This window comes from Scleropages formosus, chromosome 9 (genome assembly GCF_900964775.1).
Source record: "Scleropages formosus chromosome 9, fSclFor1.1, whole genome shotgun sequence".
Taxonomy (NCBI): Eukaryota; Metazoa; Chordata; class Actinopteri; order Osteoglossiformes; family Osteoglossidae; genus Scleropages; species Scleropages formosus.
The window spans coordinates 29,491,674-29,515,493 of record NC_041814.1 but is presented as its reverse complement, the minus strand read 5'-3'; the positions used below and the strand labels follow the sequence as shown (position 1 = coordinate 29,515,493).

Here is a 23,820-nt window from a genome sequence, read left to right as displayed (position 1 = left end):
AAAAAAAAAAAAAAACTGTCCTTAAGAATCACACACTCACCCCCAGGCTGAGAGCACAAAATGCAACCTTCAACTCTGGGGGACCTGAGCGCCTACAAGAAGTCCAGGAACGACATTCAAAAGGTTATCAGTTTGGCCAAGAGAGACTTCAGGGAGAGTGGAGTCAGACTATCAAGGCTCTGACCCCAAACAGATGTGGTCTGCACACTATAACAGACTACAAAGACAGGAAAAGCAGCGATGTGCCTATGTCTGCCCCCTACTAGACGACCTCAACACATTCTACAATTGCTTTGAGGCAGGCAATACATTCCCTGCTGCGAAAATACCCGGTGACCATAACACCCGCCCTCTGGCTCCAACTACTCCCTTCAAGAGAACCAATGCAAGAAAGGTTTCAGGATCTGATGGCATCCATGGACATGTCCTGAGGGCCCGCACTGACCAGTTAGATGTTTTCATCGACATCTTTAGTCTGAGCCCAAGTGATCCCTACATGCAGACCACCATCATCCCCCCGTTTTCATGAAAGCGGTCTCCTACCTGAATGACTACTGCCTCACCCTGAAGTGCTTTGAGTGTCTCTCAGTGAATCCCACATCCGCTTCTACCAGATACCTTGGACTCAAACCAGTTTGCTTACTGCTCTAACAGATCCACTGATACCATCCCAATGGCACTACAATCTGCCCTGGAATACCCGAGGGGAAGAAGAAAGACACCTAAGTGCCGAGGCTGTTACAGCTCTGCATTCAGTACCAGTCTCCCTACAAGACTCATAGTCAAGCTGAAGGATCTGGGTCTTAAGTCACCTATTTAACTGACTTTTGGACTTCCTGACAGCCACATATCCCCCACCCTCAGCACTGGCACGCCACAGGAATGTGTGCGCTCAGCTCCTCCTTGTACTCCCTGTTCACCTATTGGAGCTCGACTTAGAGCAGTCACGTTTTCAAGTTTGTTGATACAGCCATCCTGGGACACACAGTGACACCTCATGGAGAGGTGGTCAGGTCACTTTCAACATGGTACAATGAAAGTCCCTCACTGAAGACCAAGGAGAATGAATTGGTGCTTTGGAGAGAACAAAAAGAGAAAAAGTCTACAGCCAGCTAATTTTACTGGAGCAGTTTAGGGAAAGTACTTTGAAGGGTATTCAAGCCAGAGGTGGGACTTGAACCTGTGACCTTTAGGTCTGAAGGCAGTAGCCTTTGGGGACTACGATACCAGCAGTGCTGCATTTTGAGGAATGCATCTTGCCAGTCAATACAAAGAAACAAAGCGGCAGGGAATCAACTTCAGAACAAAGTCGACTCAAGCATGATTTTTGTTAAGATTTATTCTGAATTCAGTTTTGCCATCAGCACAAAGAGGCAAAGTCAACTTCACAGAACTGCATGAGCCTTGAGTTCAGGCAGTGAAGACAGATCCTTTGAGATGTTGCAACAGCTCTGCAGTGTACAAGCAGCATCATGGTGCAGTTTCCCCTCAAAAGCAGCCATCCTCATGGCATGGCTAATAGTGATCCCGAATAACGATGGGTCCAGCAACAGCTTCTCCTTTGAAGTCTGGAAAGGAAAGGATTATTTAGCCCCAAATTCAAATAAATGAATCATCAATCAATCAATCCACAACTGGTCTTACCTGCTACATTTCTTCCCTTCACATTACAGGATGAGTCACAACAGCCACATACTTGGTCATCACCATCTGCAGATCCCCACCTATGAACAAGAGACCACTGAAGTTCCGTAGCATCAACAACATGACAGTAGCCATTCAACTGAACGAACCTATTTGCGGACACGGAATACGAGCAAGCCTTGTGCTGGGGGTCGGCCCTTTTGGAAGCCATGGTTGCTTTCAGAACGCACGTGATGTAGATCTGGGGGAAGAAAGGCTGGACTGCATGACAAGTTCCATAAACACTCCGAGATGAAATATGTTGAGCCTGCTTCAAGTTCAGTCAAGTGAAGACTGATATGCACTTACAGAGCTCCTGGTCTCCTGCGAGAACCTGAAGGCATCCAGTTGCATTTGGAGCTTGTTGATCTGCTTCCTGGGGAGGAACTGGGAGCGGGATCCAGTCACCTTGGCATCAGTCAGGCACCTGACGATGTTTGCAGATTATGGACAGGTTTGTCATATGACCAGAGTACATGCAGTCTCTGTAACAGCAGGGACTAATGGGGGGGGGGGGCAATAAATTCAATAGCCATTTTAGCATGCAAAGTGCTTCGCTGATCATAATACAGTAGGTGGTACAGCCACACATGTTCACTAAGCTCCCTATACTAGAGGGGTTTCCCCCTCTACAGTGACATGTCCTGCTTCTGGTGTCTTTTTTTTTGTTCCAGCATTATTGCTCTGGACCTGCACAAGCGTAGTCTTCACATAGAGATAGAAAAAGCAGCAGGTTGCCAAGAACACCAGCCTCTTTGAAACTGAAAGTTCATGTGGAACCCATGTCAATTGGGTCAGTATCAGCATTCTCGCACCACCATGACATTAAGCTGATTCCTTTCAGCATAAAGCACCTTCTCAGCCTACATATATCACTGACCCCTCTGTATAGCCAAGTGATTTTACTAGAGCCATTTTTTTTTTTGGGCCAAGTGTCTTGCTCAAGGGCATTATGGGCAGAGGTTGAATTAAAACCTTTGCATCCATAAGTAACACACAGTTTTGGTCACCACACTATCAGATGTCCCATGTAGTGTGGGAATGACTAGTAAGTGTTTGAAACATGAGGGGAAACCTTCAACAGTATGGCAGCCACATGCTCTGCAGCATGCCACAGGTATGCTCTTGGCCATAACTTTAGACAGCCCTGTGAACCAAGTTGTCTCCAGCCAAGGATGGCCTCACGCCCTCTGCATGCAAGGTAGCCGCTAGATAAGCATTAGATAGACCGATACCACAACAGTGAAAGAACATTTCCCTGCTTGAGGTATATACACAAGCTCTCGGTGTTCCTGTCATGCGCAACTTGCTTCCGTTTTGCAATTCCTTCAGGATACAAGGGTAATCATTCCCTCGTCAACAAGAGGAATGCATCATTACATCCAACCCCTATTTCAGGCTACAGCCAATACAGAGAGGGAAATGACAGCATTGGAGAAGTCATACTTGCATGCAAGTACTCACCCATAATTCCCCACAAAGGCATATCTAGGGACAGACGTCACATCAGGTTCCAAGGTGGCCACACAGCTATCCACAAACACCCGCAGAGGCTGATGGTTGGCCACAACTACAGAAGCCTCGATGTTCAGGACATCTCCCAGAAAGTAGATGTTTGAAGCCCTCTCAAGTTCCCAGTTATCTAGAGAAAAAAAAAGACAGGAGCCCTTAAGACACACACACACACACACACACACACACAGACTCCAATTGAAGTAAGTTGGAGCATTTTACCCACCAGTCATGAGCTGGAGTGAAAACATCAAACGCTCCTCAGCAGACATAGCGGCAGAGTAGGGTACCCATGTTGGCATCACAGCATTGCTGCTCACATTGAGCCTCCTACAAATAGGAAGGAGTAGCTAATAGCAGGGTAGAGCAAGTCCTACATTATTCCTTATGGATGGAGTTGCCCAGGTGTAGTTACTCATTGTAACCAAGTTCGGCTATATATCAGGAATATCTTCCTCCAGTTCTCATTACAGAATTAGACCAGACTCCTGACTCACCTCAAGTAATGGCACTCAACATTAATCACTGCACCATGAGACCGCACAATAGGGGTGGAACCGAGTCCTTCGGGCACATACACCAACGTGAAAGTGTAGATCAGGGAATCAGTCACCTGCATAGAGAAGAGGAGGCTCATCTACCCAATGTCAACTCCTTGCAACAGGTACGGTAGAATTCAGGAGGTCCCATACCGTCAGCGTACTTCCACAGCCATGTAGCTCTGACACGAACAGCAGAACCCCTCTGGAAGGATCCTGTCCAACTGGCACACAGCCTCCAAGGGTAATTTCTGATGGCTGGATCATCTGGCCATTACTCAGCATGTCCTGCTGTACCTCCACCAAAACCGAGTCTTCCCTGCATTCAACCTTCACTGCAGAAGGTTGAGCCAGAAACTGGGATTTCACAGAAAGTGGAACCTGGGCTGCTGGTTGCACCAGGGAAGCTGGTACCGAGGACTGCCCTCCGTGAACCGGGAGAACTGCAGAAGCCTGCCTGTAGTGAGCTGGCAACACTGGCCTTACTGATTCAACCTGGACAGAAGGCTGGCTGTAAGGCAACTCAAACACTGGCTCAACAAGGTTAGAATTCTGTACCAGGGGATCCAACTGCACTGGCCTCATTGAAGAGAACTGAGGAGAAGACACTCCTTGGGGTTGCTGGGGAAAAGGGTACCTTTGAGGAACCCCACTTGCCAACAGAGAGGACTGTCCCTGGGCAGCTCGGTGGGCTGTCTGTAGCAAAGACTCCTGACTTGACAGCTGGGGAAAACTGCCCTGCTGGGAAACCTGGCCATTACACAAACAACCCAACAAAGCGAGGCCCACAAGCCACTGCAAAGAAGCCATTGCGCTAGTGTTAGTAACCAAAGAATCATGAAAGTAAGTGCTCTTCCAGCCAATTTTATACCAAACAGAACAGCTGTTGTTTTTCCAACAGCTGAACCATCTTACAATTTGACCAATTTTGTTCCATCCCTGAAGCGTTACCCAATTGTTTCACTTACTGATTTTTAATCGCCTTCAGTTGCCTGTTTAGGTCTCCATTGTTCAAGGACATTAAATGTCCAGGATGTCTCTCAGATCATACATGTTGGGAGCTCTCAAAGCTACCAGTCATCTGTACAGGAGAGAAGATTCTCCTTGATGAACCAGATTTGGAGTCAAAGAGAAAAGTCTTCTTCAGTGACCGTATTGCTGGTGGCTGCATTCTGATTGGAGAACTGTTTGGGGTAGCTGAATGGAGTCTTTCCAGGGACCCTGTCCATTACATAAGCAGCCTAATGTAGTAGTGTAGTGTAATGACTATAGCAAGCAGTTGTCAACATATGTTTCAGTCAAGTCAATGGCAATAGCTTAGATCTCATAAAGGATGGATCAATTTCTGAAGGGCTTTTTCCGGAACCAATTGCATACATGGGGTGGGGGAAGACCATTGGCTTTGCAAGTGTAGCAGTAAAAGTTTTGAGGAGCACACTGACCTAGACGTTGGGTACTGCTGAGATGTAGCCTCTAGAGATGAATTTGCTTATCAAACTTGTTTCTCTAAGCAATGAAGTGGGAATGAAACAGGCACCCCCACCCCCCTTCATATGTTGCTGCAGTAGGACGTTTGTCTAGAAATGTCCTATCCACATAGGAGAGCTGAACTGAAATTGCCATCCAAGAACAGTTGTCAATTGACATGTAAAGTTAACCATGACTTAAGTGCCACTGTAATACACACTTGCAGCATCCCCTTCCCCCTAAGCATATACAAAGCCAGGCATTTAGTTAATCTTTAAGCAGTACACACACACACACACACACATTTCAGACGCTTGTCCTTGATTTTGCAGGGGGCAGCTGATAGTATAGTGGTTGGAGCTTCTGCCTTTGGACCCGAAGGTTGCAGGTTTGGGCCTCATCTCTGGCTGTAGCACCCTTGAGCAAGGTACTTCCCCTAAAATTGCTCCAGTAAAATTAACCAACTGTATAAATGGGTAATAACTGTAACCTTAACATTCTAAGTCGCTTTGGAGAAAAGCGTCAGCTAAATGAGTAAATGTAAATACTAGCAGTTAAAGGCTCAAGGGAAAATCCATAATATTCCAAGCTTGACCAGGAGTTATTTACATGAGTAATTATGGAAGTAAGCCTCTTGCCAAGGAAACAGCCTTCAGTACTCCTCACACTTGTGGTATTGCATCTTCAGAGGGCTTTCTGGTTACAGCTGTCCTGTCTTTGGCTGAGTTAGGTTTTCAGTTGAGATTGGTCCAACTGAAGCCTTTTCTTGGAAATCCGCAATCAAAAGTACATTTACTCAGTTAGAGAAGTCCCGATAAGAGTTGATCATCTGCTACACCACATCCAGACTGCTACACTCTTCCACATCTCCCCTCTTGGTGGTCCCATGCCTGAAAGATAAAGTACGGAGGTTTTCGGTTCTGGCCCTGTTGTGGTGGAACGGCCTCCCCCTCTCCCTCAGAACTGCTGAATCTTTGTCCACATTTAAAAAGGGTCTTAAAACTCACCTCTTCCAGGTTCACTTCATCCATGACCTCTTAAGGTCAGGTATAAATGTTCATGCACTATAGCTAAGATCATGCCTGGATCAATCCTTTATGCAGCTACTCCTGTAATGTAACGTAAATGTTCATATCTCAAAAATTCTAGGACAGTGATCAGGAATCACTGATATTCCAACAAAGTTTTTTTGCAGCTACTCATGTGATGAACGCTGGTGCATAGGGTGGGGGGAAGGAAAAAAAAAAAAAAAAAAAAAAAAAAAAAAAACTGTCCTTAAGAATCACACACTCACCCCCAGGCTGAGAGCACAAAATGCAACCTTCAACTCTGGGGGACCTGAGCGCCTACAAGAAGTCCAGGAACGACATTCAAAAGGTTATCAGTTTGGCCAAGAGAGACTTCAGGGAGAGTGGAGTCAGACTATCAAGGCTCTGACCCCAAACAGATGTGGTCTGCACACTATAACAGACTACAAAGACAGGAAAAGCAGCGATGTGCCTATGTCTGCCCCCTACTAGACGACCTCAACACATTCTACAATTGCTTTGAGGCAGGCAATACATTCCCTGCTGCGAAAATACCCGGTGACCATAACACCCGCCCTCTGGCTCCAACTACTCCCTTCAAGAGAACCAATGCAAGAAAGGTTTCAGGATCTGATGGCATCCATGGACATGTCCTGAGGGCCCGCACTGACCAGTTAGATGTTTTCATCGACATCTTTAGTCTGAGCCCAAGTGATCCCTACATGCAGACCACCATCATCCCCCCGTTTTCATGAAAGCTGTCTCCTACCTGAATGACTACTGCCTCACCCTGAAGTGCTTTGAGTGTCTCTCAGTGAATCCCACATCCGCTTCTACCAGATACCTTGGACTCAAACCAGTTTGCTTACTGCTCTAACAGATCCACCTGATACCATCCCAATGGCACTACAATCTGCCCTGGAATACCCGAGGGGAAGAAGAAAGACACCTAAGTGCCGAGGCTGTTACAGCTCTGCATTCAGTACCAGTCTCCCTACAAGACTCATAGTCAAGCTGAAGGATCTGGGTCTTAAGTCACCTATTTAACTGACTTTTGGACTTCCTGACAGCCACATATCCCCCACCCTCAGCACTGGCACGCCACAGGAATGTGTGCGCTCAGCTCCTCCTTGTACTCCCTGTTCACCTATTGGAGCTCGACTTAGAGCAGTCACGTTTTCAAGTTTGTTGATACAGCCATCCTGGGACACACAGTGACACCTCATGGAGAGGTGGTCAGGTCACTTTCAACATGGTACAATGAAAGTCCCTCACTGAAGACCAAGGAGAATGAATTGGTGCTTTGGAGAGAACAAAAAGAGAAAAAGTCTACAGCCAGCTAATTTTACTGGAGCAGTTTAGGGAAAGTACTTTGAAGGGTATTCAAGCCAGAGGTGGGACTTGAACCTGTGACCTTTAGGTCTGAAGGCAGTAGCCTTTGGGGACTACGATACCAGCAGTGCTGCATTTTGAGGAATGCATCTTGCCAGTCAATACAAAGAAACAAAGCGGCAGGGAATCAACTTCAGAACAAAGTCGACTCAAGCTGATTTTTGTTAAGATTTATTCTGAATTCAGTTTTGCCATCAGCACAAAGAGGCAAAGTCAACTTCACAGAACTGCATGAGCCTTGAGTTCAGGCAGTGAAGACAGATCCTTTGAGATGTTGCAACAGCTCTGCAGTGTACAAGCAGCATCATGGTGCAGTTTCCCCTCAAAAGCAGCCATCCTCATGGCATGGCTAATAGTGATCCCGAATAACGATGGGTCCAGCAACAGCTTCTCCTTTGAAGTCTGGAAAGGAAAGGATTATTTAGCCCCAAATTCAAATAAATGAATCATCAATCAATATCACAACTGGTCTTACCTGCTACATTTCTTCCCTTCACATTACAGGATGAGTCACAACAGCCACATACTTGGTCATCACCATCTGCAGATCCCCACCTATGAACAAGAGACCACTGAAGTTCCGTAGCATCAACAACATGACAGTAGCCATTCAACTGAACGAACCTATTTGCGGACACGGAATACGAGCAAGCCTTGTGCTGGGGGTCGGCCCTTTTGGAAGCCATGGTTGCTTTCAGAACGCACGTGATGTAGATCTGGGGGAAGAAAGGCTGGACTGCATGACAAGTTCCATAAACACTCCGAGATGAAATATGTTGAGCCTGCTTCAAGTTCAGTCAGTGAAGACTGATATGCACTTACAGAGCTCCTGGTCTCCTGCGAGAACCTGAAGGCATCCAGTTGCATTTGGAGCTTGTTGATCTGCTTCCTGGGGAGGAACTGGGAGCGGGATCCAGTCACCTTGGCATCAGTCAGGCACCTGACGATGTTTGCAGATTATGGACAGGTTTGTCATATGACCAGAGTACATGCAGTCTCTGTAACAGTAGGGACTAATGGGGGGGGGAGGCAATAAATTCAATAGCCATTTTAGCATGCAAAGTGCTTCACTGATCATAATACAGTAGGTGGTACAGCCACACATGTTCACTAAGCTCCCTATACTAGAGGGGTTTCCCCCTCTACAGTGAGATGTCCTGCTTCTGGTGTCTTTTTTTTTGTTCCAGCATTATTGCTCTGGACCTGCACAAGCATAGTCTTCACATAGAGATAGAAAAAGCAGCAGGTTGCCAAGAACACCAGCCTCTTTGAAACTGAAAGTTCATGTGGAACCCATGTCAATTGGGTCAGTATCAGCATTCTCGCACCACCATGACATTAAGCCGATTCCTTTCAGCATAAAGCACCTTCTCAGCCTACATATATCACTGACCCCTCTGTATAGCCAAGTGATTTTACTAGAGCCATTTTTTTTTGGGGGCCCAAGTGTCTTGCTCAAGGGCATTATGGGCAGAGGTTGAATTAAAACCTTTGCATCCATAAGTAACACACAGTTTTGGTCACCACACTATCAGATGTCCCATGTAGTGTGGGAATGACTAGTAAGTGTTTGAAACATGAGGGGAAACCTTCAACAGTATGGCAGCCACATGCTCTGCAGCATGCCACAGGTATGCTCTTGGCCATAACTTTAGACAGCCCTGTGAACCAAATTGTCTCCATCCAAGGATGGCCTCACGCCCTCTGCATGCAAGGTAGCCGCTAGATAAGCATTAGATAGACCGATACCACAACAGTGAAAGAACATTTCCCTGCTTGAGGTATATACACAAGCTCTCGGTGTTCCTGTCATGCGCAACTTGCTTCCGTTTTGCAATTGCAGGCAATTCCTTCAGGATACAAGGGTAATCATTCCCTCGTCAACAAGAGGAACGCATCATTACATCCAACCCCTATTTCAGGCTACAGCCAATACAGAGAGGGAAATGACAGCATTGGAGAAGTCATACTTGCATGCAAGTACTCACCCATAATTCCCCACAAAGGCATATCTAGGGACAGACGTCACATCAGGTTCCAAGGTGGCCACACAGCTATCCACAAACACCCGCAGAGGCTGATGGTTGGCCACAACTACAGAAGCCTCGATGTTCAGGACATCTCCCAGAAAGTAGATGTTTGAAGCCCTCTCAAGTTCCCAGTTATCTAGAGAAAAAAAAAGACAGGAGCCCTTAAGACACACACACACACACACACACACACACACACACACACACAGACTCCAATTGAAGTAAGTTGGAGCATTTTACCCACCAGTCATGAGCTGGAGTGAAAACATCAAACGCTCCTCAGCAGACATAGCGGCAGAGTAGGGTACCCATGTTGGCATCACAGCATTGCTGCTCACATTGAGCCTCCTACAAATAGGAAGGAGTAGCTAATAGCAGGGTAGAGCAAGTCCTACATTATTCCTTATGGATGGAGTTGCCCAGGTGTAGTTACTCATTGTAACCAAGTTCGGCTATATATCAGGAATATCTTCCTCCAGTTCTCATTACAGAATTAGACCAGACTCCTGACTCACCTCAAGTAATGGCACTCAACATTAATCACTGCACCATGAGACCGCACAATAGGGGTGGAACCGAGTCCTTCGGGCACATACACCAACGTGAAAGTGTAGATCAGGGAATCAGTCACCTGCATAGAGAAGAGGAGGCTCATCTACCCAATGTCAACTCCTTGCAACAAGTACGGTAGAATTCAGGAGGTCCCATACCGTCAGCGTACTTCCACAGCCATGTAGCTCTGACACGAACAGCAGAACCCCTCTGGAAGGATCCTGTCCAATTGGCACACAGCCTCCAAGGGTGATTTCTGATGGCTGGATCATCTGGCCATTACTCAGCATGTCCTGCTGTACCTCCACCAAAACCGAGTCTTCCCTGCATTCAACCTTCACTGCAGAAGGTTGAGCCAGAAACTGGGATTTCACAGAAAGTGGAACCTGGGCTGCTGGTTGCACCAGGGAAGCTGGTACCGAGGACTGCCCTCCGTGAACCGGGAGAACTGCAGAAGCCTGCCTGTAGTGAGCTGGCAACACTGGCCTTACCGATTCAACCTGGGCAGAAGGCTGGCTGTAAGGCAACTCAAACACTGGCTCAACAAGGTTAGAATTCTGTACCAGGGGATCCAACTGCACTGGCCTCATTGAAGAAAACTGAGGAGAAGACACTCCTTGGGGTTGCTGGGGAAAAGGGTACCTTTGAGGAACCCCACTTGCCAACAGAGAGGACTGTCCCTGGGCAGCTCGGTGGGCTGTCTGTAGCAAAGACTCCTGACTTGACAGCTGGGGAAAACTGCCCCGCTGGGAAACCTGGCCATTACACAAACAACCCAACAAAGCGAGGCCCACAAGCCAATGCAAAGAAGCCATTGCGCTAGTGTTAGTAACCAAAGAATCATGAAAGTAAGTGCTCTTCCAGCCAATTTTATACCAAACAGAACAGCTGTTGTTTTTCCAACAGCTGAACCATCTTACAATTTGACCAATTTTGTTCCATCCCTGAAGCGTTACCCAATTGTTTCACTTACTGATTTTTAATCGCCTTCAGTTGCCTGTTTAGGTCTCCATTGTTCAAGGACATTAAATGTCCAGGATGTCTCTCAGATCATACATGTTGGGAGCTCTCAAAGCTACCAGTCATCTGTACAGGAGAGAAGATTCTCCTTGATGAACCAGATTTGGAGTCAAAGAGAAAAGTCTTCTTCAGTGACCGTATTGCTGGTGGCTGCATTCTGATTGGAGAACTGTTTGGGGTAGCTGAATGGAGTCTTTCCAGGGACCCTGTCCATTACATAAGCAGCCTAATGTAGTAGTGTAGTGTAATGACTATAGCAAGCAGTTGTCAACATAGGTTTCAGTCAAGTCAATGGCAATAGCTTAGATCTCATAAAGGATGGATCAATTTCTGAAGGGCTTTTTCCGGAACCAATTGCATACATGGGGTGGGGGAAGACCATTGGCTTTGCAAGTGTAGCAGTAAAAGTTTTGAGGAGCACACTGACCTAGATGTTGGGTACTGCTGAGATGTAGCCTCTAGAGATGAATTTGCTTATCAAACTTGTTTCTCTAAGCAATGAAGTGGGAATGAAACAGCACCCCCACCCCCCTTCATATGTTGCTGCAGTAGGACGTTTGTCTAGAAATGTCCTATCCACATAGGAGAGCTGAACTGAAATTGCCATCCAAGAACAGTTGTCAATTGACATGTAAAGTTAACCATGACTTAAGTGCCACTGTAATACACACTTGCAGCATCCCCTTCCCCCTAAGCATATACAAAGCCAGGCATTTAGTTAATCTTTAAGCAGTACACACACACACACACACATTTTCAGAACCGCTTGTCCCTTGATTTTGCAGGGGGGCAGCTGATAGTATAGTGGTTGGAGCTTCTGCCTTTGGACCCGAAGGTTGCAGGTTTGGGCCTCATCTCTGGCTGTAGCACCCTTGAGCAAGGTACTTCCCCTAAAATTGCTCCAGTAAAATTAACCAACTGTATAAATGGGTAATAACTGTAACCTTAACATTCTAAGTCGCTTTGGAGAAAAGCGTCAGCTAAATGAGTAAATGTAAATACTAGCAGTTAAAGGCTCAAGGGAAAATCCATAATATTCCAAGCTGACCAGGAGTTATTTACATGAGTAATTATGGAAGTAAGCCTCTTGCCAAGGAAACAGCCTTCAGTACTCCTCACACTTGTGGTATTGCATCTTCAGAGGGCTTTCTGGTTACAGCTGTCCTGTCTTTGGCTGAGTTAGGTTTTCAGTTGAGATTGGTCCAACTGAAGCCTTTTCTTGGAAATCCGCAATCAAAAGTACATTTACTCAGTTAGAGAAGTCCCGATAAGAGTTGATCATCTGCTACACCACATCCAGACTGCTACACTCTTCCACATCTCCCCTCTTGGTGGTCCCATGCCTGAAAGATAAAGTACGGAGGTTTTCGGTTCTGGCCCTGTTGTGGTGGAACGGCCTCCCCCTCTCCCTCAGAACTGCTGAATCTTTGTCCACATTTAAAAAGGGTCTTAAAACTCACCTCTTCCAGGTTCACTTCATCCATGACCTCTTAAGGTCAGGTATAAATGTTCATGCACTATAGCTAAGATCATGCCTGGATCAATCCTTTATGCAGCTACTCCTGTAATGTAACGTAAATGTTCATATCTCAAAAATTCTAGGACAGTGATCAGGAATCACTGATATTCCAACAAAGTTTTTTTGCAGCTACTCATGTGATGAACGCTGGTGCATATGGTGGGGGAAGGAGAAAAAAAGAAAAAAAAAAAAAAAAAAAAACTGTCCTTAAGAATCACACACTCACCCCCAGGCTGAGAGCACAAAATGCAACCTTCAACTCTGGGGGACCTGAGCGCCTACAAGAAGTCCAGGAACGACATTCAAAAGGTTATCAGTTTGGCCAAGAGAGACTTCAGGGAGAGTGGAGTCAGACTATCAAGGCTCTGACCCCAAACAGATGTGGTCTGCACACTATAACAGACTACAAAGACAGGAAAAGCAGCGATGTGCCTATGTCTGCCCCCTACTAGACGACCTCAACACATTCTACAATTGCTTTGAGGCAGGCAATACATTCCCTGCTGCGAAAATACCCGGTGACCATAACACCCGCCCTCTGGCTCCAACTACTCCCTTCAAGAGAACCAATGCAAGAAAGGTTTCAGGATCTGATGGCATCCATGGACATGTCCTGAGGGCCCGCACTGACCAGTTAGATGTTTTCATCGACATCTTTAGTCTGAGCCCAAGTGATCCCTACATGCAGACCACCATCATCCCCCTGTTTTCATGAAAGCTGTCTCCTACCTGAATGACTACTGCCTCACCCTGAAGTGCTTTGAGTGTCTCTCAGTGAATCCCACATCCGCTTCTACCAGATACCTTGGACTCAAACCAGTTTGCTTACTGCTCTAACAGATCCACTGATACCATCCCAATGGCACTACAATCTGCCCTGGAATACCCGAGGGGAAGAAGAAAGACACCTAAGTGCCGAGGCTGTTACAGCTCTGCATTCAGTACCAGTCTCCCTACAAGACTCATAGTCAAGCTGAAGGATCTGGGTCTTAAGTCACCTATTTAACTGACTTTTGGACTTCCTGACAGCCACATATCCCCCACCCTCAGCACTGGCACGCCACAGGAATGTGTGCTCAGCTCCTCCTTGTACTCCCTGTTCACCTATTGGAGCTCGACTTAGAGCAGTCACGTTTTCAAGTTTGTTGATACAGCCATCCTGGGACACACAGTGACACCTCATGGAGAGGTGGTCAGGTCACTTTCAACATGGTACAATGAAAGTCCCTCACTGAAGACCAAGGAGAATGAATTGGTGCTTTGGAGAGAACAAAAAGAGAAAAAGTCTACAGCCAGCTAATTTTACTGGAGCAGTTTAGGGAAAGTACTTTGAAGGGTATTCAAGCCAGAGGTGGGACTTGAACCTGTGACCTTTAGGTCTGAAGGCAGTAGCTTTTGGGGACTACGATACCAGCAGTGCTGCATTTTGAGGAATGCATCTTGCCAGTCAATACAAAGAAACAAAGCGGCAGGGAATCAACTTCAGAACAAAGTCGACTCAAGCTGATTTTTGTTAAGATTTATTCTGAATTCAGTTTTGCCATCAGCACAAAGAGGCAAAGTCAACTTCACAGAACTGCATGAGCCTTGAGTTCAGGCAGTGAAGACAGATCCTTTGAGATGTTGCAACAGCTCTGCAGTGTACAAGCAGCATCATGGTGCAGTTTCCCCTCAAAAGCAGCCATCCTCATGGCATGGCTAATAGTGATCCCGAATAACGATGGGTCCAGCAACAGCTTCTCCTTTGAAGTCTGGAAAGGAAAGGATTATTTAGCCCCAAATTCAAATAAATGAATCATCAATCAATTCACAACTGGTCTTACCTGCTACATTTCTTCCCTTCACATTACAGGATGAGTCACAACAGCCACATACTTGGTCATCACCATCTGCAGATCCCCACCTATGAACAAGAGACCACTGAAGTTCCGTAGCATCAACAACATGACAGTAGCCATTCAACTGAACGAACCTATTTGCGGACACGGAATACGAGCAAGCCTTGTGCTGGGGGTCGGCCCTTTTGGAAGCCATGGTTGCTTTCAGAACGCACGTGATGTAGATCTGGGGGAAGAAAGGCTGGACTGCATGACAAGTTCCATAAACACTCCGAGATGAAATATGTTGAGCCTGCTTCAAGTTCAGTCAATGAAGACTGATATGCACTTACAGAGCTCCTGGTCTCCTGCGAGAACCTGAAGGCATCCAGTTGCATTTGGAGCTTGTTGATCTGCTTCCTGGGGAGGAACTGGGAGCGGGATCCAGTCACCTTGGCATCAGTCAGGCACCTGACGATGTTTGCAGATTATGGACAGGTTTGTCATATGACCAGAGTACATGCAGTCTCTGTAACAGTAGGGACTAATGGGGGGGAGGCAATAAATTCAATAGCCATTTTAGCATGCAAAGTGCTTCACTGATCATAATACAGTAGGTGGTACAGCCACACATGTTCACTAAGCTCCCTATACTAGAGGGGTTTCCCCCTCTACAGTGAGATGTCCTGCTTCTGGTGTTTTTTTTTTTGTTCCAGCATTATTGCTCTGGACCTGCACAAGCATAGTCTTCACATAGAGATAGAAAAAGCAGCAGGTTGCCAAGAACACCAGCCTCTTTGAAACTGAAAGTTCATGTGGAACCCATGTCAATTGGGTCAGTATCAGCATTCTCGCACCACCATGACATTAAGCCGATTCCTTTCAGCATAAAGCACCTTCTCAGCCTACATATATATCACTGACCCCTCTGTATAGCCAAGTGATTTTACTAGAGCCATTTTTTTGGGGGGGCCCCAAGTGTCTTGCTCAAGGGCATTATGGGCAGAGGTTGAATTAAAACCTTTGCATCCATAAGTAACACACAGTTTTGGTCACCACACTATCAGATGTCCCATGTAGTGTGGGAATGACTAGTAAGTGTTTGAAACATGAGGGGAAACCTTCAACAGTATGGCAGCCACATGCTCTGCAGCATGCCACAGGTATGCTCTTGGCCATAACTTTAGACAGCCCTGTGAACCAAATTGTCTCCATCCAAGGATGGCCTCACGCCCTCTGCATGCAAGGTAGCCGCTAGATAAGCATTAGATAGACCGATACCACAACAGTGAAAGAACATTTCCCTGCTTGAGGTATATACACAAGCTCTCGGTGTTCCTGTCATGCGCAACTTGCTTCCGTTTTGCAATTGCAGGCAATTCCTTCAGGATACAAGGGTAATCATTCCCTCGTCAACAAGAGGAACGCATCATTACATCCAACCCCTATTTCAGGCTACAGCCAATACAGAGAGGGAAATGACAGCATTGGAGAAGTCATACTTGCATGCAAGTACTCACCCATAATTCCCCACAAAGGCATATCTAGGGACAGACGTCACATCAGGTTCCAAGGTGGCCACACAGCTATCCACAAACACCCGCAGAGGCTGATGGTTGGCCACAACTACAGAAGCCTCGATGTTCAGGACATCTCCCAGAAAGTAGATGTTTGAAGCCCTCTCAAGTTCCCAGTTATCTAGAGAAAAAAAGGACAGGAGCCCTTAAGACACACACAAAGACTCCAATTGAAGTAAGTTGGAGCATTTTACCCACCAGTCATGAGCTGGAGTGAAAACATCAAACGCTCCTCAGCAGACATAGCGGCAGAGTAGGGTACCCATGTTGGCATCACAGCATTGCTGCTCACATTGAGCCTCCTGCAAATAGGAAGGAGTAGCTAATAGCAGGGTAGAGCAAGTCCTACATTATTCCTTATGGATGGAGTTGCCCAGGTGTAGTTACTCATTGTAACCAAGTTCGGCTATATATCAGGAATATCTTCCTCCAGTTCTCATTACAGAATTAGACCAGACTCCTGACTCACCTCAAGTAATGGCACTCAACATTAATCACTGCACCATGAGACCGCACAATAGGGGTGGAACCGAGTCCTTCGGGCACATACACCAACGTGAAAGTGTAGATCAGGGAATCAGTCACCTGCATAGAGAAGAGGAGGCTCATCTACCCAATGTCAACTCCTTGCAACAGGTACGGTAGAATTCAGGAGGTCCCATACCGTCAGCGTACTTCCACAGCCATGTAGCTCTGACACGAACAGCAGAACCCCTCTGGAAGGATCCTGTCCAACTGGCACACAGCCTCCAAGGGTAATTTCTGATGGCTGGATCATCTGGCCATTACTCAGCATGTCCTGCTGTACCTCCACCAAAACCGAGTCTTCCCTGCATTCAACCTTCACTGCAGAAGGTTGAGCCAGAAACTGGGATTTCACAGAAAGTGGAACCTGGGCTGCTGGTTGCACCAGGGAAGCTGGTGCCGAGGACTGCCCTCCGTGAACCGGGAGAACTGCAGAAGCCTGCCTGTAGTGAGCTGGCAACACTGGCCTTACTGATTCAACCTGGACAGAAGGCTGGCTGTAAGGCAACTCAAACACTGGCTCAACAAGGTTAGAATTCTGTACCAGGGGATCCAACTGCACTGGCCTCATTGAAGAGAACTGAGGAGAAGACACTCCTTGGGGTTGCTGGGGAAAAGGGTACCTTTGAGGAACCCCACTTGCCAACAGAGAGGACTGTCCCTGGGCAGCTCGGTGGGCTGTCTGTAGCAAAGACTCCTGACTTGACAGCTGGGGAAAACTGCCCTGCTGGGAAACCTGGCCATTACACAAACAACCCAACAAAGCGAGGCCCACAAGCCACTGCAAAGAAGCCATTGCGCTAGTGTTAGTAACCAAAGAATCATGAAAGTAAGTGCTCTTCCAGCCAATTTTATACCAAACAGAACAGCTGTTGTTTTTCCAACAGCTGAACCATCTTACAATTTGACCAATTTTGTTCCATCCCTGAAGCGTTACCCAATTGTTTCACTTACTGATTTTTAATCGCCTTCAGTTGCCTGTTTAGGTCTCCATTGTTCAAGGACATTAAATGTCCAGGATGTCTCTCAGATCATACATGTTGGGAGCTCTCAAAGCTACCAGTCATCTGTACAGGAGAGAAGATTCTCCTTGATGAACCAGATTTGGAGTCAAAGAGAAAAGTCTTCTTCAGTGACCGTATTGCTGGTGGCTGCATTCTGATTGGAGAACTGTTTGGGGTAGCTGAATGGAGTCTTTCCAGGGACCCTGTCCATTACATAGCGGTCTAAAAGTACAAGCAGCATAAGGCTCTGCTGTGATCTCATCTTACCACTTCTAGCAACGAAATGACCTGCCCTTCTCACAATGTTTTATACCAGACTGATTTTCCCCAAAATAAGCCAAACCGCTTCCAGTTTTCAAAGTTTCAATGAATTTTCAAAGACTTTCCTGACACATCCTGATTGCCTTCCCTCAACAAAGGAAAGCATTTCTCCGAGTATCTTGATTTACACGCAATGGGTGGTTTGTGCACACCCATTAACTAGCTGGCTTAACCACGTCAATCAGCTAGCTAGTCCACATATTTACCAGTTGGTATTGAACTGAAAACATTGTGCCTTCACTTTGCATGTTAGAATTTTTTTGTGTGTGTAATAAAGGCTACCTGAAATTTAATTTTTGTATTCATTTCACAAGGGCACTAAAACCAGTGTATTCTAAAATTTTAGTCATTGTAGTTTGCTATCGGTAACTTGACAATACTAGTGTAATGACTATTGCAAGCAGTTGTCAACATCGCTTTAGTCAAGTCAATGGCAGCAGTTTAGATCTCATAAAGAATGGATCATTTCTGAAGGGCTTTTTCTGGAACCAATTGCATACATTGGGGAGTGGGGGAAGACCATTGGCTTTGCAAGGGTAGCAGTAGAAGGCTTGAGTAGCACACTGACCTAGATGTTGGGTACTGTTGAGATGCAGCCCCCCTTCATATTTTGCTACACTAGGACGTTTGTCTAGAAATTTCCTACCCACATAGAGAGCTGAACTGAAACTGCCATCCAATGACAGTTGTCAATTGACATGTAAAGTTAACCATGACTTAAGTGCCACTGCAATACACACTTGCAACATCCCCTTCCCCCAAGCATATACAAAGCAAGGCATTTAGTTAATCTTCATTCAGATGACATTAAGCAGTAATGTTGCTAGCAGTTAAAGGCTCAAGGGAAAAGCCATAATACTCCAAGTTGACCTGGAGTTATTTACATGAGTAATTAGGGGGTCTGGTGGGTTGGGCTGGGTCCTGTTCTCCGGTGGGTCTGGGGTTCGAGTCCTGCTTGGGGTCCCCTGTGACAAGCTGGCGTCCTATCCTGGGTGTGTCCCCTCCCCCTCCAGGCTTACCCCCTGTTTTGCTAGGTAGGGTCCTGTTTGCCGTGACCTCGTTTGGACCAAGTGGTTTCAGATGAGCTATGTATTATGGAAGTAAGCCTCTTGCCAAGGAAATAGCTTCCAGTACTTCTCATGCTTGTGGTATTGCATCTTCAGAGGGTTTTCAGGTGCCACCCCAGCTTGGGTGAGTCCCTGTGCTGCTGGGCCAGGCTCCAGCTCACCATGACCCTGCTTGGGACAAGCAGCTTCAGACAGCGTGTGTATGTGTGTGCATGCATATATTTATTAAGAAAAGCTAAACATATAATGAGACGTAAGGAATTTCATTGTTCTTCTATTCCAATGCAGATTAAAAAAAAAAAAAAAACTCTCAGATACAGAACAGTTTTCAGATACAGAACCATGTTTGTTCCTGCAACTTTGCACAATTGAAAAACGTTTCACGGATGACGCTCACTTCCTTGCAAGGTGCTGCTTTTACATCACTTTGCACATTAATTAACGTACTGCCTCTAACCGTAAGAGAAGCCAGGTCTGATTCCTTCATGAGCATCATGCACAAAATTTGACAGCATTGTCACGAGTCCAAAAAAGAAGGGGACAGCTAGTAGCGTAGTGATTAGAGCTGCTTCCTTTTTGCCCAAAGGTTGCAGGTATGATTCTCACCTCCATGTGTATACCCTCGAGCAAGGTACTCACCCTAATTAGGTCCATTTAAAACTACCAGCTATAAAAATGGGTAAATAATGTAAGCTTGTGATAAGTCTTTCCTTGACATTGTAAGTCGCTTTGGTGAAAGATGTCATCTCAATGTAAAAATGTGTACGTCACACATGTCTGTAACAGGGGGGTGATGAATGAATCCCTTCTCTTTCAAAATCCCTGCTGTTTGGGCCGCACAGCACAGAGAGTAGAGTACGCCAATCTTTTCCTGATCGTGCCTCCTCTCCGAGTCCCTTTCAAAGCCCTTTAATTGCTTTTAACTCAGTAGTGCACGTTACCGTCCCCGTTCGTTTGTTATTCAGCAGCGCATTGATGTCGCTGTCAAAGCGACCCATACGATTCGAACAATCTGCCAGGTGGGCCCTCTGATTGGCCACTCGAAAAGTTCCGCCGTGGCGCCGGCTCTTCTGCATGCATAATGACATGGCTCGGAGACAACTCCATTGTCATCCTCCTCATTAAGCCGGACATCAAAGGTCCACTCGAGGGGCTATTATTATTTTTCGGGGTACCTGCGTTGCAATGGCTAAGACGGCTTGTTGTTCGCCGTTTATTTGTTCTGAGCAGCGACCGAAAAGCGCGCACGAAAGAGAAAAGGCGGACAGATGAGCCGGGGCCTACGCAAAACAAAGCGACGCGATGCCATCGACGCGTTCCTTCAGCAGGGGCCGGGCCCTTTGATTTCCTTTGTTGGTGCGCGGCGTGCGCCCCGAGCCAAACGAAAGGAGGGCGAGACGAGAACGAGCTCGCCTTCGCGGGCCTCAGCCAAAGCGGACGTGCAAGCAAAGGAGCAACGAAATGAGGAGGGCAAGGCTCCAAGCAGCAGCGAGTAATGAAGCGCCTTTTGTTTTCCCTCGTACCCCAAGGATTGAATCGCTTGCCGGCTAATTTGTGCGAATTAGCCTGGCGCATGCCAATGATACTCTGTAATCTGAAGGTGAATTGTTTTGCATTTCATTACGACAGGCGCCGAGGATATAAAAGGCAGCCGCCGCGTGCCGGGGTTGTGCAGGCACAGCAAAAAAAAATGAACTTCAGGTATGGAAAAGGAGGGAAACGCATGGCACAGATCCCACGCTTTCTTTTGTGCCGCGTTCCTGCCGCGTTTTGTTTATTTATCTGTATCTTGATGGACTGTTTTGTTATTGCTCAGTAGCGGACAGGGACGGAGTCAGAGATCACAGGCGAACAACAGCAGCATCGCCATGGAAAACTGGCGATTCGAGGCATCTGTCATCTTCTTTATTATCTCTCAAGAGGTATTAGAGTTTGGGGCAACGGCGCAGCCATTCCTGTGACAAATTAACCCCAGGAAAGGGTGGAAAGAAGAAGAGGAAGAAGAAAGAAAGAATAAAAAAAAAGGCATCTAGTGTACTAAACACTTCAACCTTAAAGCCAACCAGTGAAGTGTTTCTTCGTCAGTGGGGGTGGGTGGAGGGGGGTCATTCTTGTTCTATAGCCCCAAGCCATCATACACACCTGAGTAAAGCCATCAGCAGACTGATTCCATGGGGCAGGTTTGGGGCAGCAAGTGGCGCAGTGGTTAGGGGCATCATTTTGCCATCGGACTACTTGACTTTGAATCCCAGCTCCTGCTGTTGTACCCTTGATCAAGGTACTTACCCTGAACCAGTGAAAACCAACCAAATGTGTTAATGGGGAAATAACAGAGTAAAAGAGAGTAATGTTGAGAAGTGGTCCCGCTGGCTGAAGACTCGGGAAAAAGGAACAGCAACAGAAATTACCCAGTAACTCGAATTCCGGGCACTGCAGACATCCTGGATCTTCACACAAACAAACCTGGAGGAGACCTTAAAACCCTTAAAAAAACACAAGATTAATGACGTCCATCTCTCATGTGACTCCGGAGGCCGTGCACAGGTTAAATGGATCTGCCAGAGAACGATGACAAATGCAGGCGCAAGGGACGATCCGTTCAGTCCCAGGGGAGTGTGTGCGTCCACTGTGCGCGTCCAGTGTGCGTCCGGTGTGTGCGTCCGCTGTGGATGTCCATTGCGCGTGTACCCCACCATCCACTTTTCGCACACCTGGTGGTGTTTAAGGAAGCGCTCTAAATTAAATCCCCAAATACGACCCAGGGTTTGATGTTGGACCATGACATTGGACACCAACATCCTGATCAAAGATTTTTCCTCAGCAGCACATCACCTAATAACCGCTTTTTATTTGTGACACGCTGGTGCTTGTTGAGTTCAGGGAGTTCAGGGAGTGACCAGGTGTGAGGCGGTGTGGGCTCTTCTTACGACGTGTTTCGTTAAAAACAAAGATACAGTGTAAGAAACACTAAATGAAACACAGAAAGGAGCTTTTCTCAGTAAGTGTGCCAACGAAAGAGTGGCGCTTTGGTGAAGTGTTACTGCATCATGGCACCTGGGTGGTGTCAGAGGGCGTTGGTTCGATCCCCACTTAGTCTGTGTGGAGTTTGCACGTTCTCCCCGTGTCTGCATGGGCTTCCTTGTGGTGCTCTGGTTTCCTCCCACACTCCAAAGACATGCTGTTCAGGTTCACCCATAGTGTATGAGTGACAGAGAGCGTATGTGTTCTGATATATGGATGAGTGACCCAGTGTAAGTAGTGTATCTAGCAGTGTAAGTCACCACGGTGAATAAGATGTGTGGGCTCATAACACTACATAGAGCTTGTTGGAAGTTGCTTTGGAGAAAAGAATTTGCTAAATGATGTCATGTCAACAGTAGCTGTGGTCTTCTTCTCTCAGCTCTTTCTTTATACTTAGGTTGCACCTGACCCTCGCTTCTTCATCGGGGGCAGCCAGTGATCCAAGATGTTCCTGTCTCCATGTGCCTGTGTGTTGGATAGTTTAGAAAAATTTCTACGTTGTTTTAAAGGTGTGTAAGTGTGTAAGCTGGTAGCGTAATGTTACAGCTGCAACCTTTGGACTTGAAGGTTGGAGGTCCAAGTACCTTCTTCAGCTGTAGTATCTTTGCATAACATACTTACTCTCAGCAGCTTCAATAAACTTGCCTAGTTTTATAAATGGGTGAATAATTGTGGGTAGTTTAACAGTGTAAGTCACTTTGGAGAAAAGTGTCAGATAAATGTGAACATATTTTTTTAACCACAGTGACATGTCAATGTTTCATATGCACTTTATTGCTGTCTTTATATTTTTCATCTTCATGGAAGATGGTTTGATGTCCTTTCTGTTCAGCAAAAATAAAATTTTAACTTTTAAGACAAGTATATATGCATTTAAATTGACAAAAAAAAATAAATTTTTCTCTTTTAATCAGAACAACCAGCAGCTCTGGTTAAATGGTTGCTGAAAATGGGTGAAAAAAAAAATTATTTATTTAAATTGCTCTAGTGTTTTGTTTAATATTTGTGTTTGCGGCTAATAATTGCATTAATGGTATTGTGTTTTGATATAATTTATTGCTTTAGATGACACTTTTTCCCTGAAGTGACTTTCTGTGATTTACTCATTTATACAGTTTGGTCATTTTTACTGCATCAATTCAAGCCAAGTATCATGATCAAGGGTACTACAGCAAGGTCTGGCACTCCAACCACTGCAGAACCAGCTCAGGTGGCCCACATCCACTAGAAAAAACATACTGCTAGACACTGACATCAGGAGACACCTCCTCAAAGTTTTGTCCCTGTGTCTCACTTGTGGTCCCTATTCAACACCACAGTCTTGGAAGTGCAGAACAACCTTTCCCTCCAAGTAACATGAGTTTTCGTGGTGTGACCAGACAGCTGGTAGCATAGTGGTTACAGCTCCGCCTTTGGGTCCAAAGGTTTGATTTCCACCTCCAGCTGTAGTACCCTTGAGCAAGGTACTTTACCTTGAATTGCTCCGCTAAATTTACCCCACGATAAATGATGGTAAGTAGCTCTGGAGAAAAGTGTCGGATAAATGAATAAACTACAATGATATAACGGAGACAGTGAGAGCTGTAACCTTGTAATAAAACAATCCCAAGTTCCAATCCCTTACCCTGAATTGATGCGGTAAGCTTACCCTGCTGTGTAAACGTCCGTATCGCTGTAAACCTGAATACCTCGCACCATAACATGCTTTGGAAAAAGGTGTCGGATAGATAAATGTAAATATCAGGC

General features: G+C 46.2%; 3 protein-coding genes across 3 annotated transcripts; all 3 read right to left on the bottom strand.

Moving 5' to 3' along the window:
- Positions 1-1,324: 1,324 nt before the first annotated feature.
- On the bottom strand, positions 1,325-4,554 carry LOC114911227 (zona pellucida sperm-binding protein 3-like). The gene is made up of 8 exons (XM_029254506.1): positions 3,888-4,554; positions 3,693-3,808; positions 3,422-3,525; positions 3,148-3,325; positions 1,993-2,110; positions 1,794-1,885; positions 1,645-1,724; positions 1,325-1,568 (listed from the first exon to the last, which is right to left on the bottom strand). The coding sequence occupies exons 1-8, from the start codon at positions 4,542-4,544 to the stop codon at positions 1,516-1,518; spliced, it is 1,398 nt and encodes a 465-aa protein (XP_029110339.1). The 5' UTR covers positions 4,545-4,554; the 3' UTR covers positions 1,325-1,515.
- Positions 4,555-7,779: 3,225 nt separating this feature from the next.
- On the bottom strand, positions 7,780-11,010 carry LOC114911236 (zona pellucida sperm-binding protein 3-like). Its single transcript, XM_029254553.1, has 8 exons — positions 10,362-11,010; positions 10,167-10,282; positions 9,896-9,999; positions 9,610-9,787; positions 8,444-8,561; positions 8,246-8,337; positions 8,097-8,176; positions 7,780-8,023 (listed from the first exon to the last, which is right to left on the bottom strand). The coding sequence occupies exons 1-8, from the start codon at positions 10,791-10,793 to the stop codon at positions 7,971-7,973; spliced, it is 1,173 nt and encodes a 390-aa protein (XP_029110386.1). The 5' UTR covers positions 10,794-11,010; the 3' UTR covers positions 7,780-7,970.
- Positions 11,011-14,249: 3,239 nt separating this feature from the next.
- On the bottom strand, positions 14,250-17,480 carry LOC114911319 (zona pellucida sperm-binding protein 3-like). The gene is made up of 8 exons (XM_029255106.1): positions 16,801-17,480; positions 16,606-16,721; positions 16,335-16,438; positions 16,080-16,257; positions 14,913-15,030; positions 14,715-14,806; positions 14,566-14,645; positions 14,250-14,493 (listed from the first exon to the last, which is right to left on the bottom strand). The coding sequence occupies exons 1-8, from the start codon at positions 17,455-17,457 to the stop codon at positions 14,441-14,443; spliced, it is 1,398 nt and encodes a 465-aa protein (XP_029110939.1). The 5' UTR covers positions 17,458-17,480; the 3' UTR covers positions 14,250-14,440.
- Between the last annotated feature and the right edge of the window lie 6,340 nt (positions 17,481-23,820).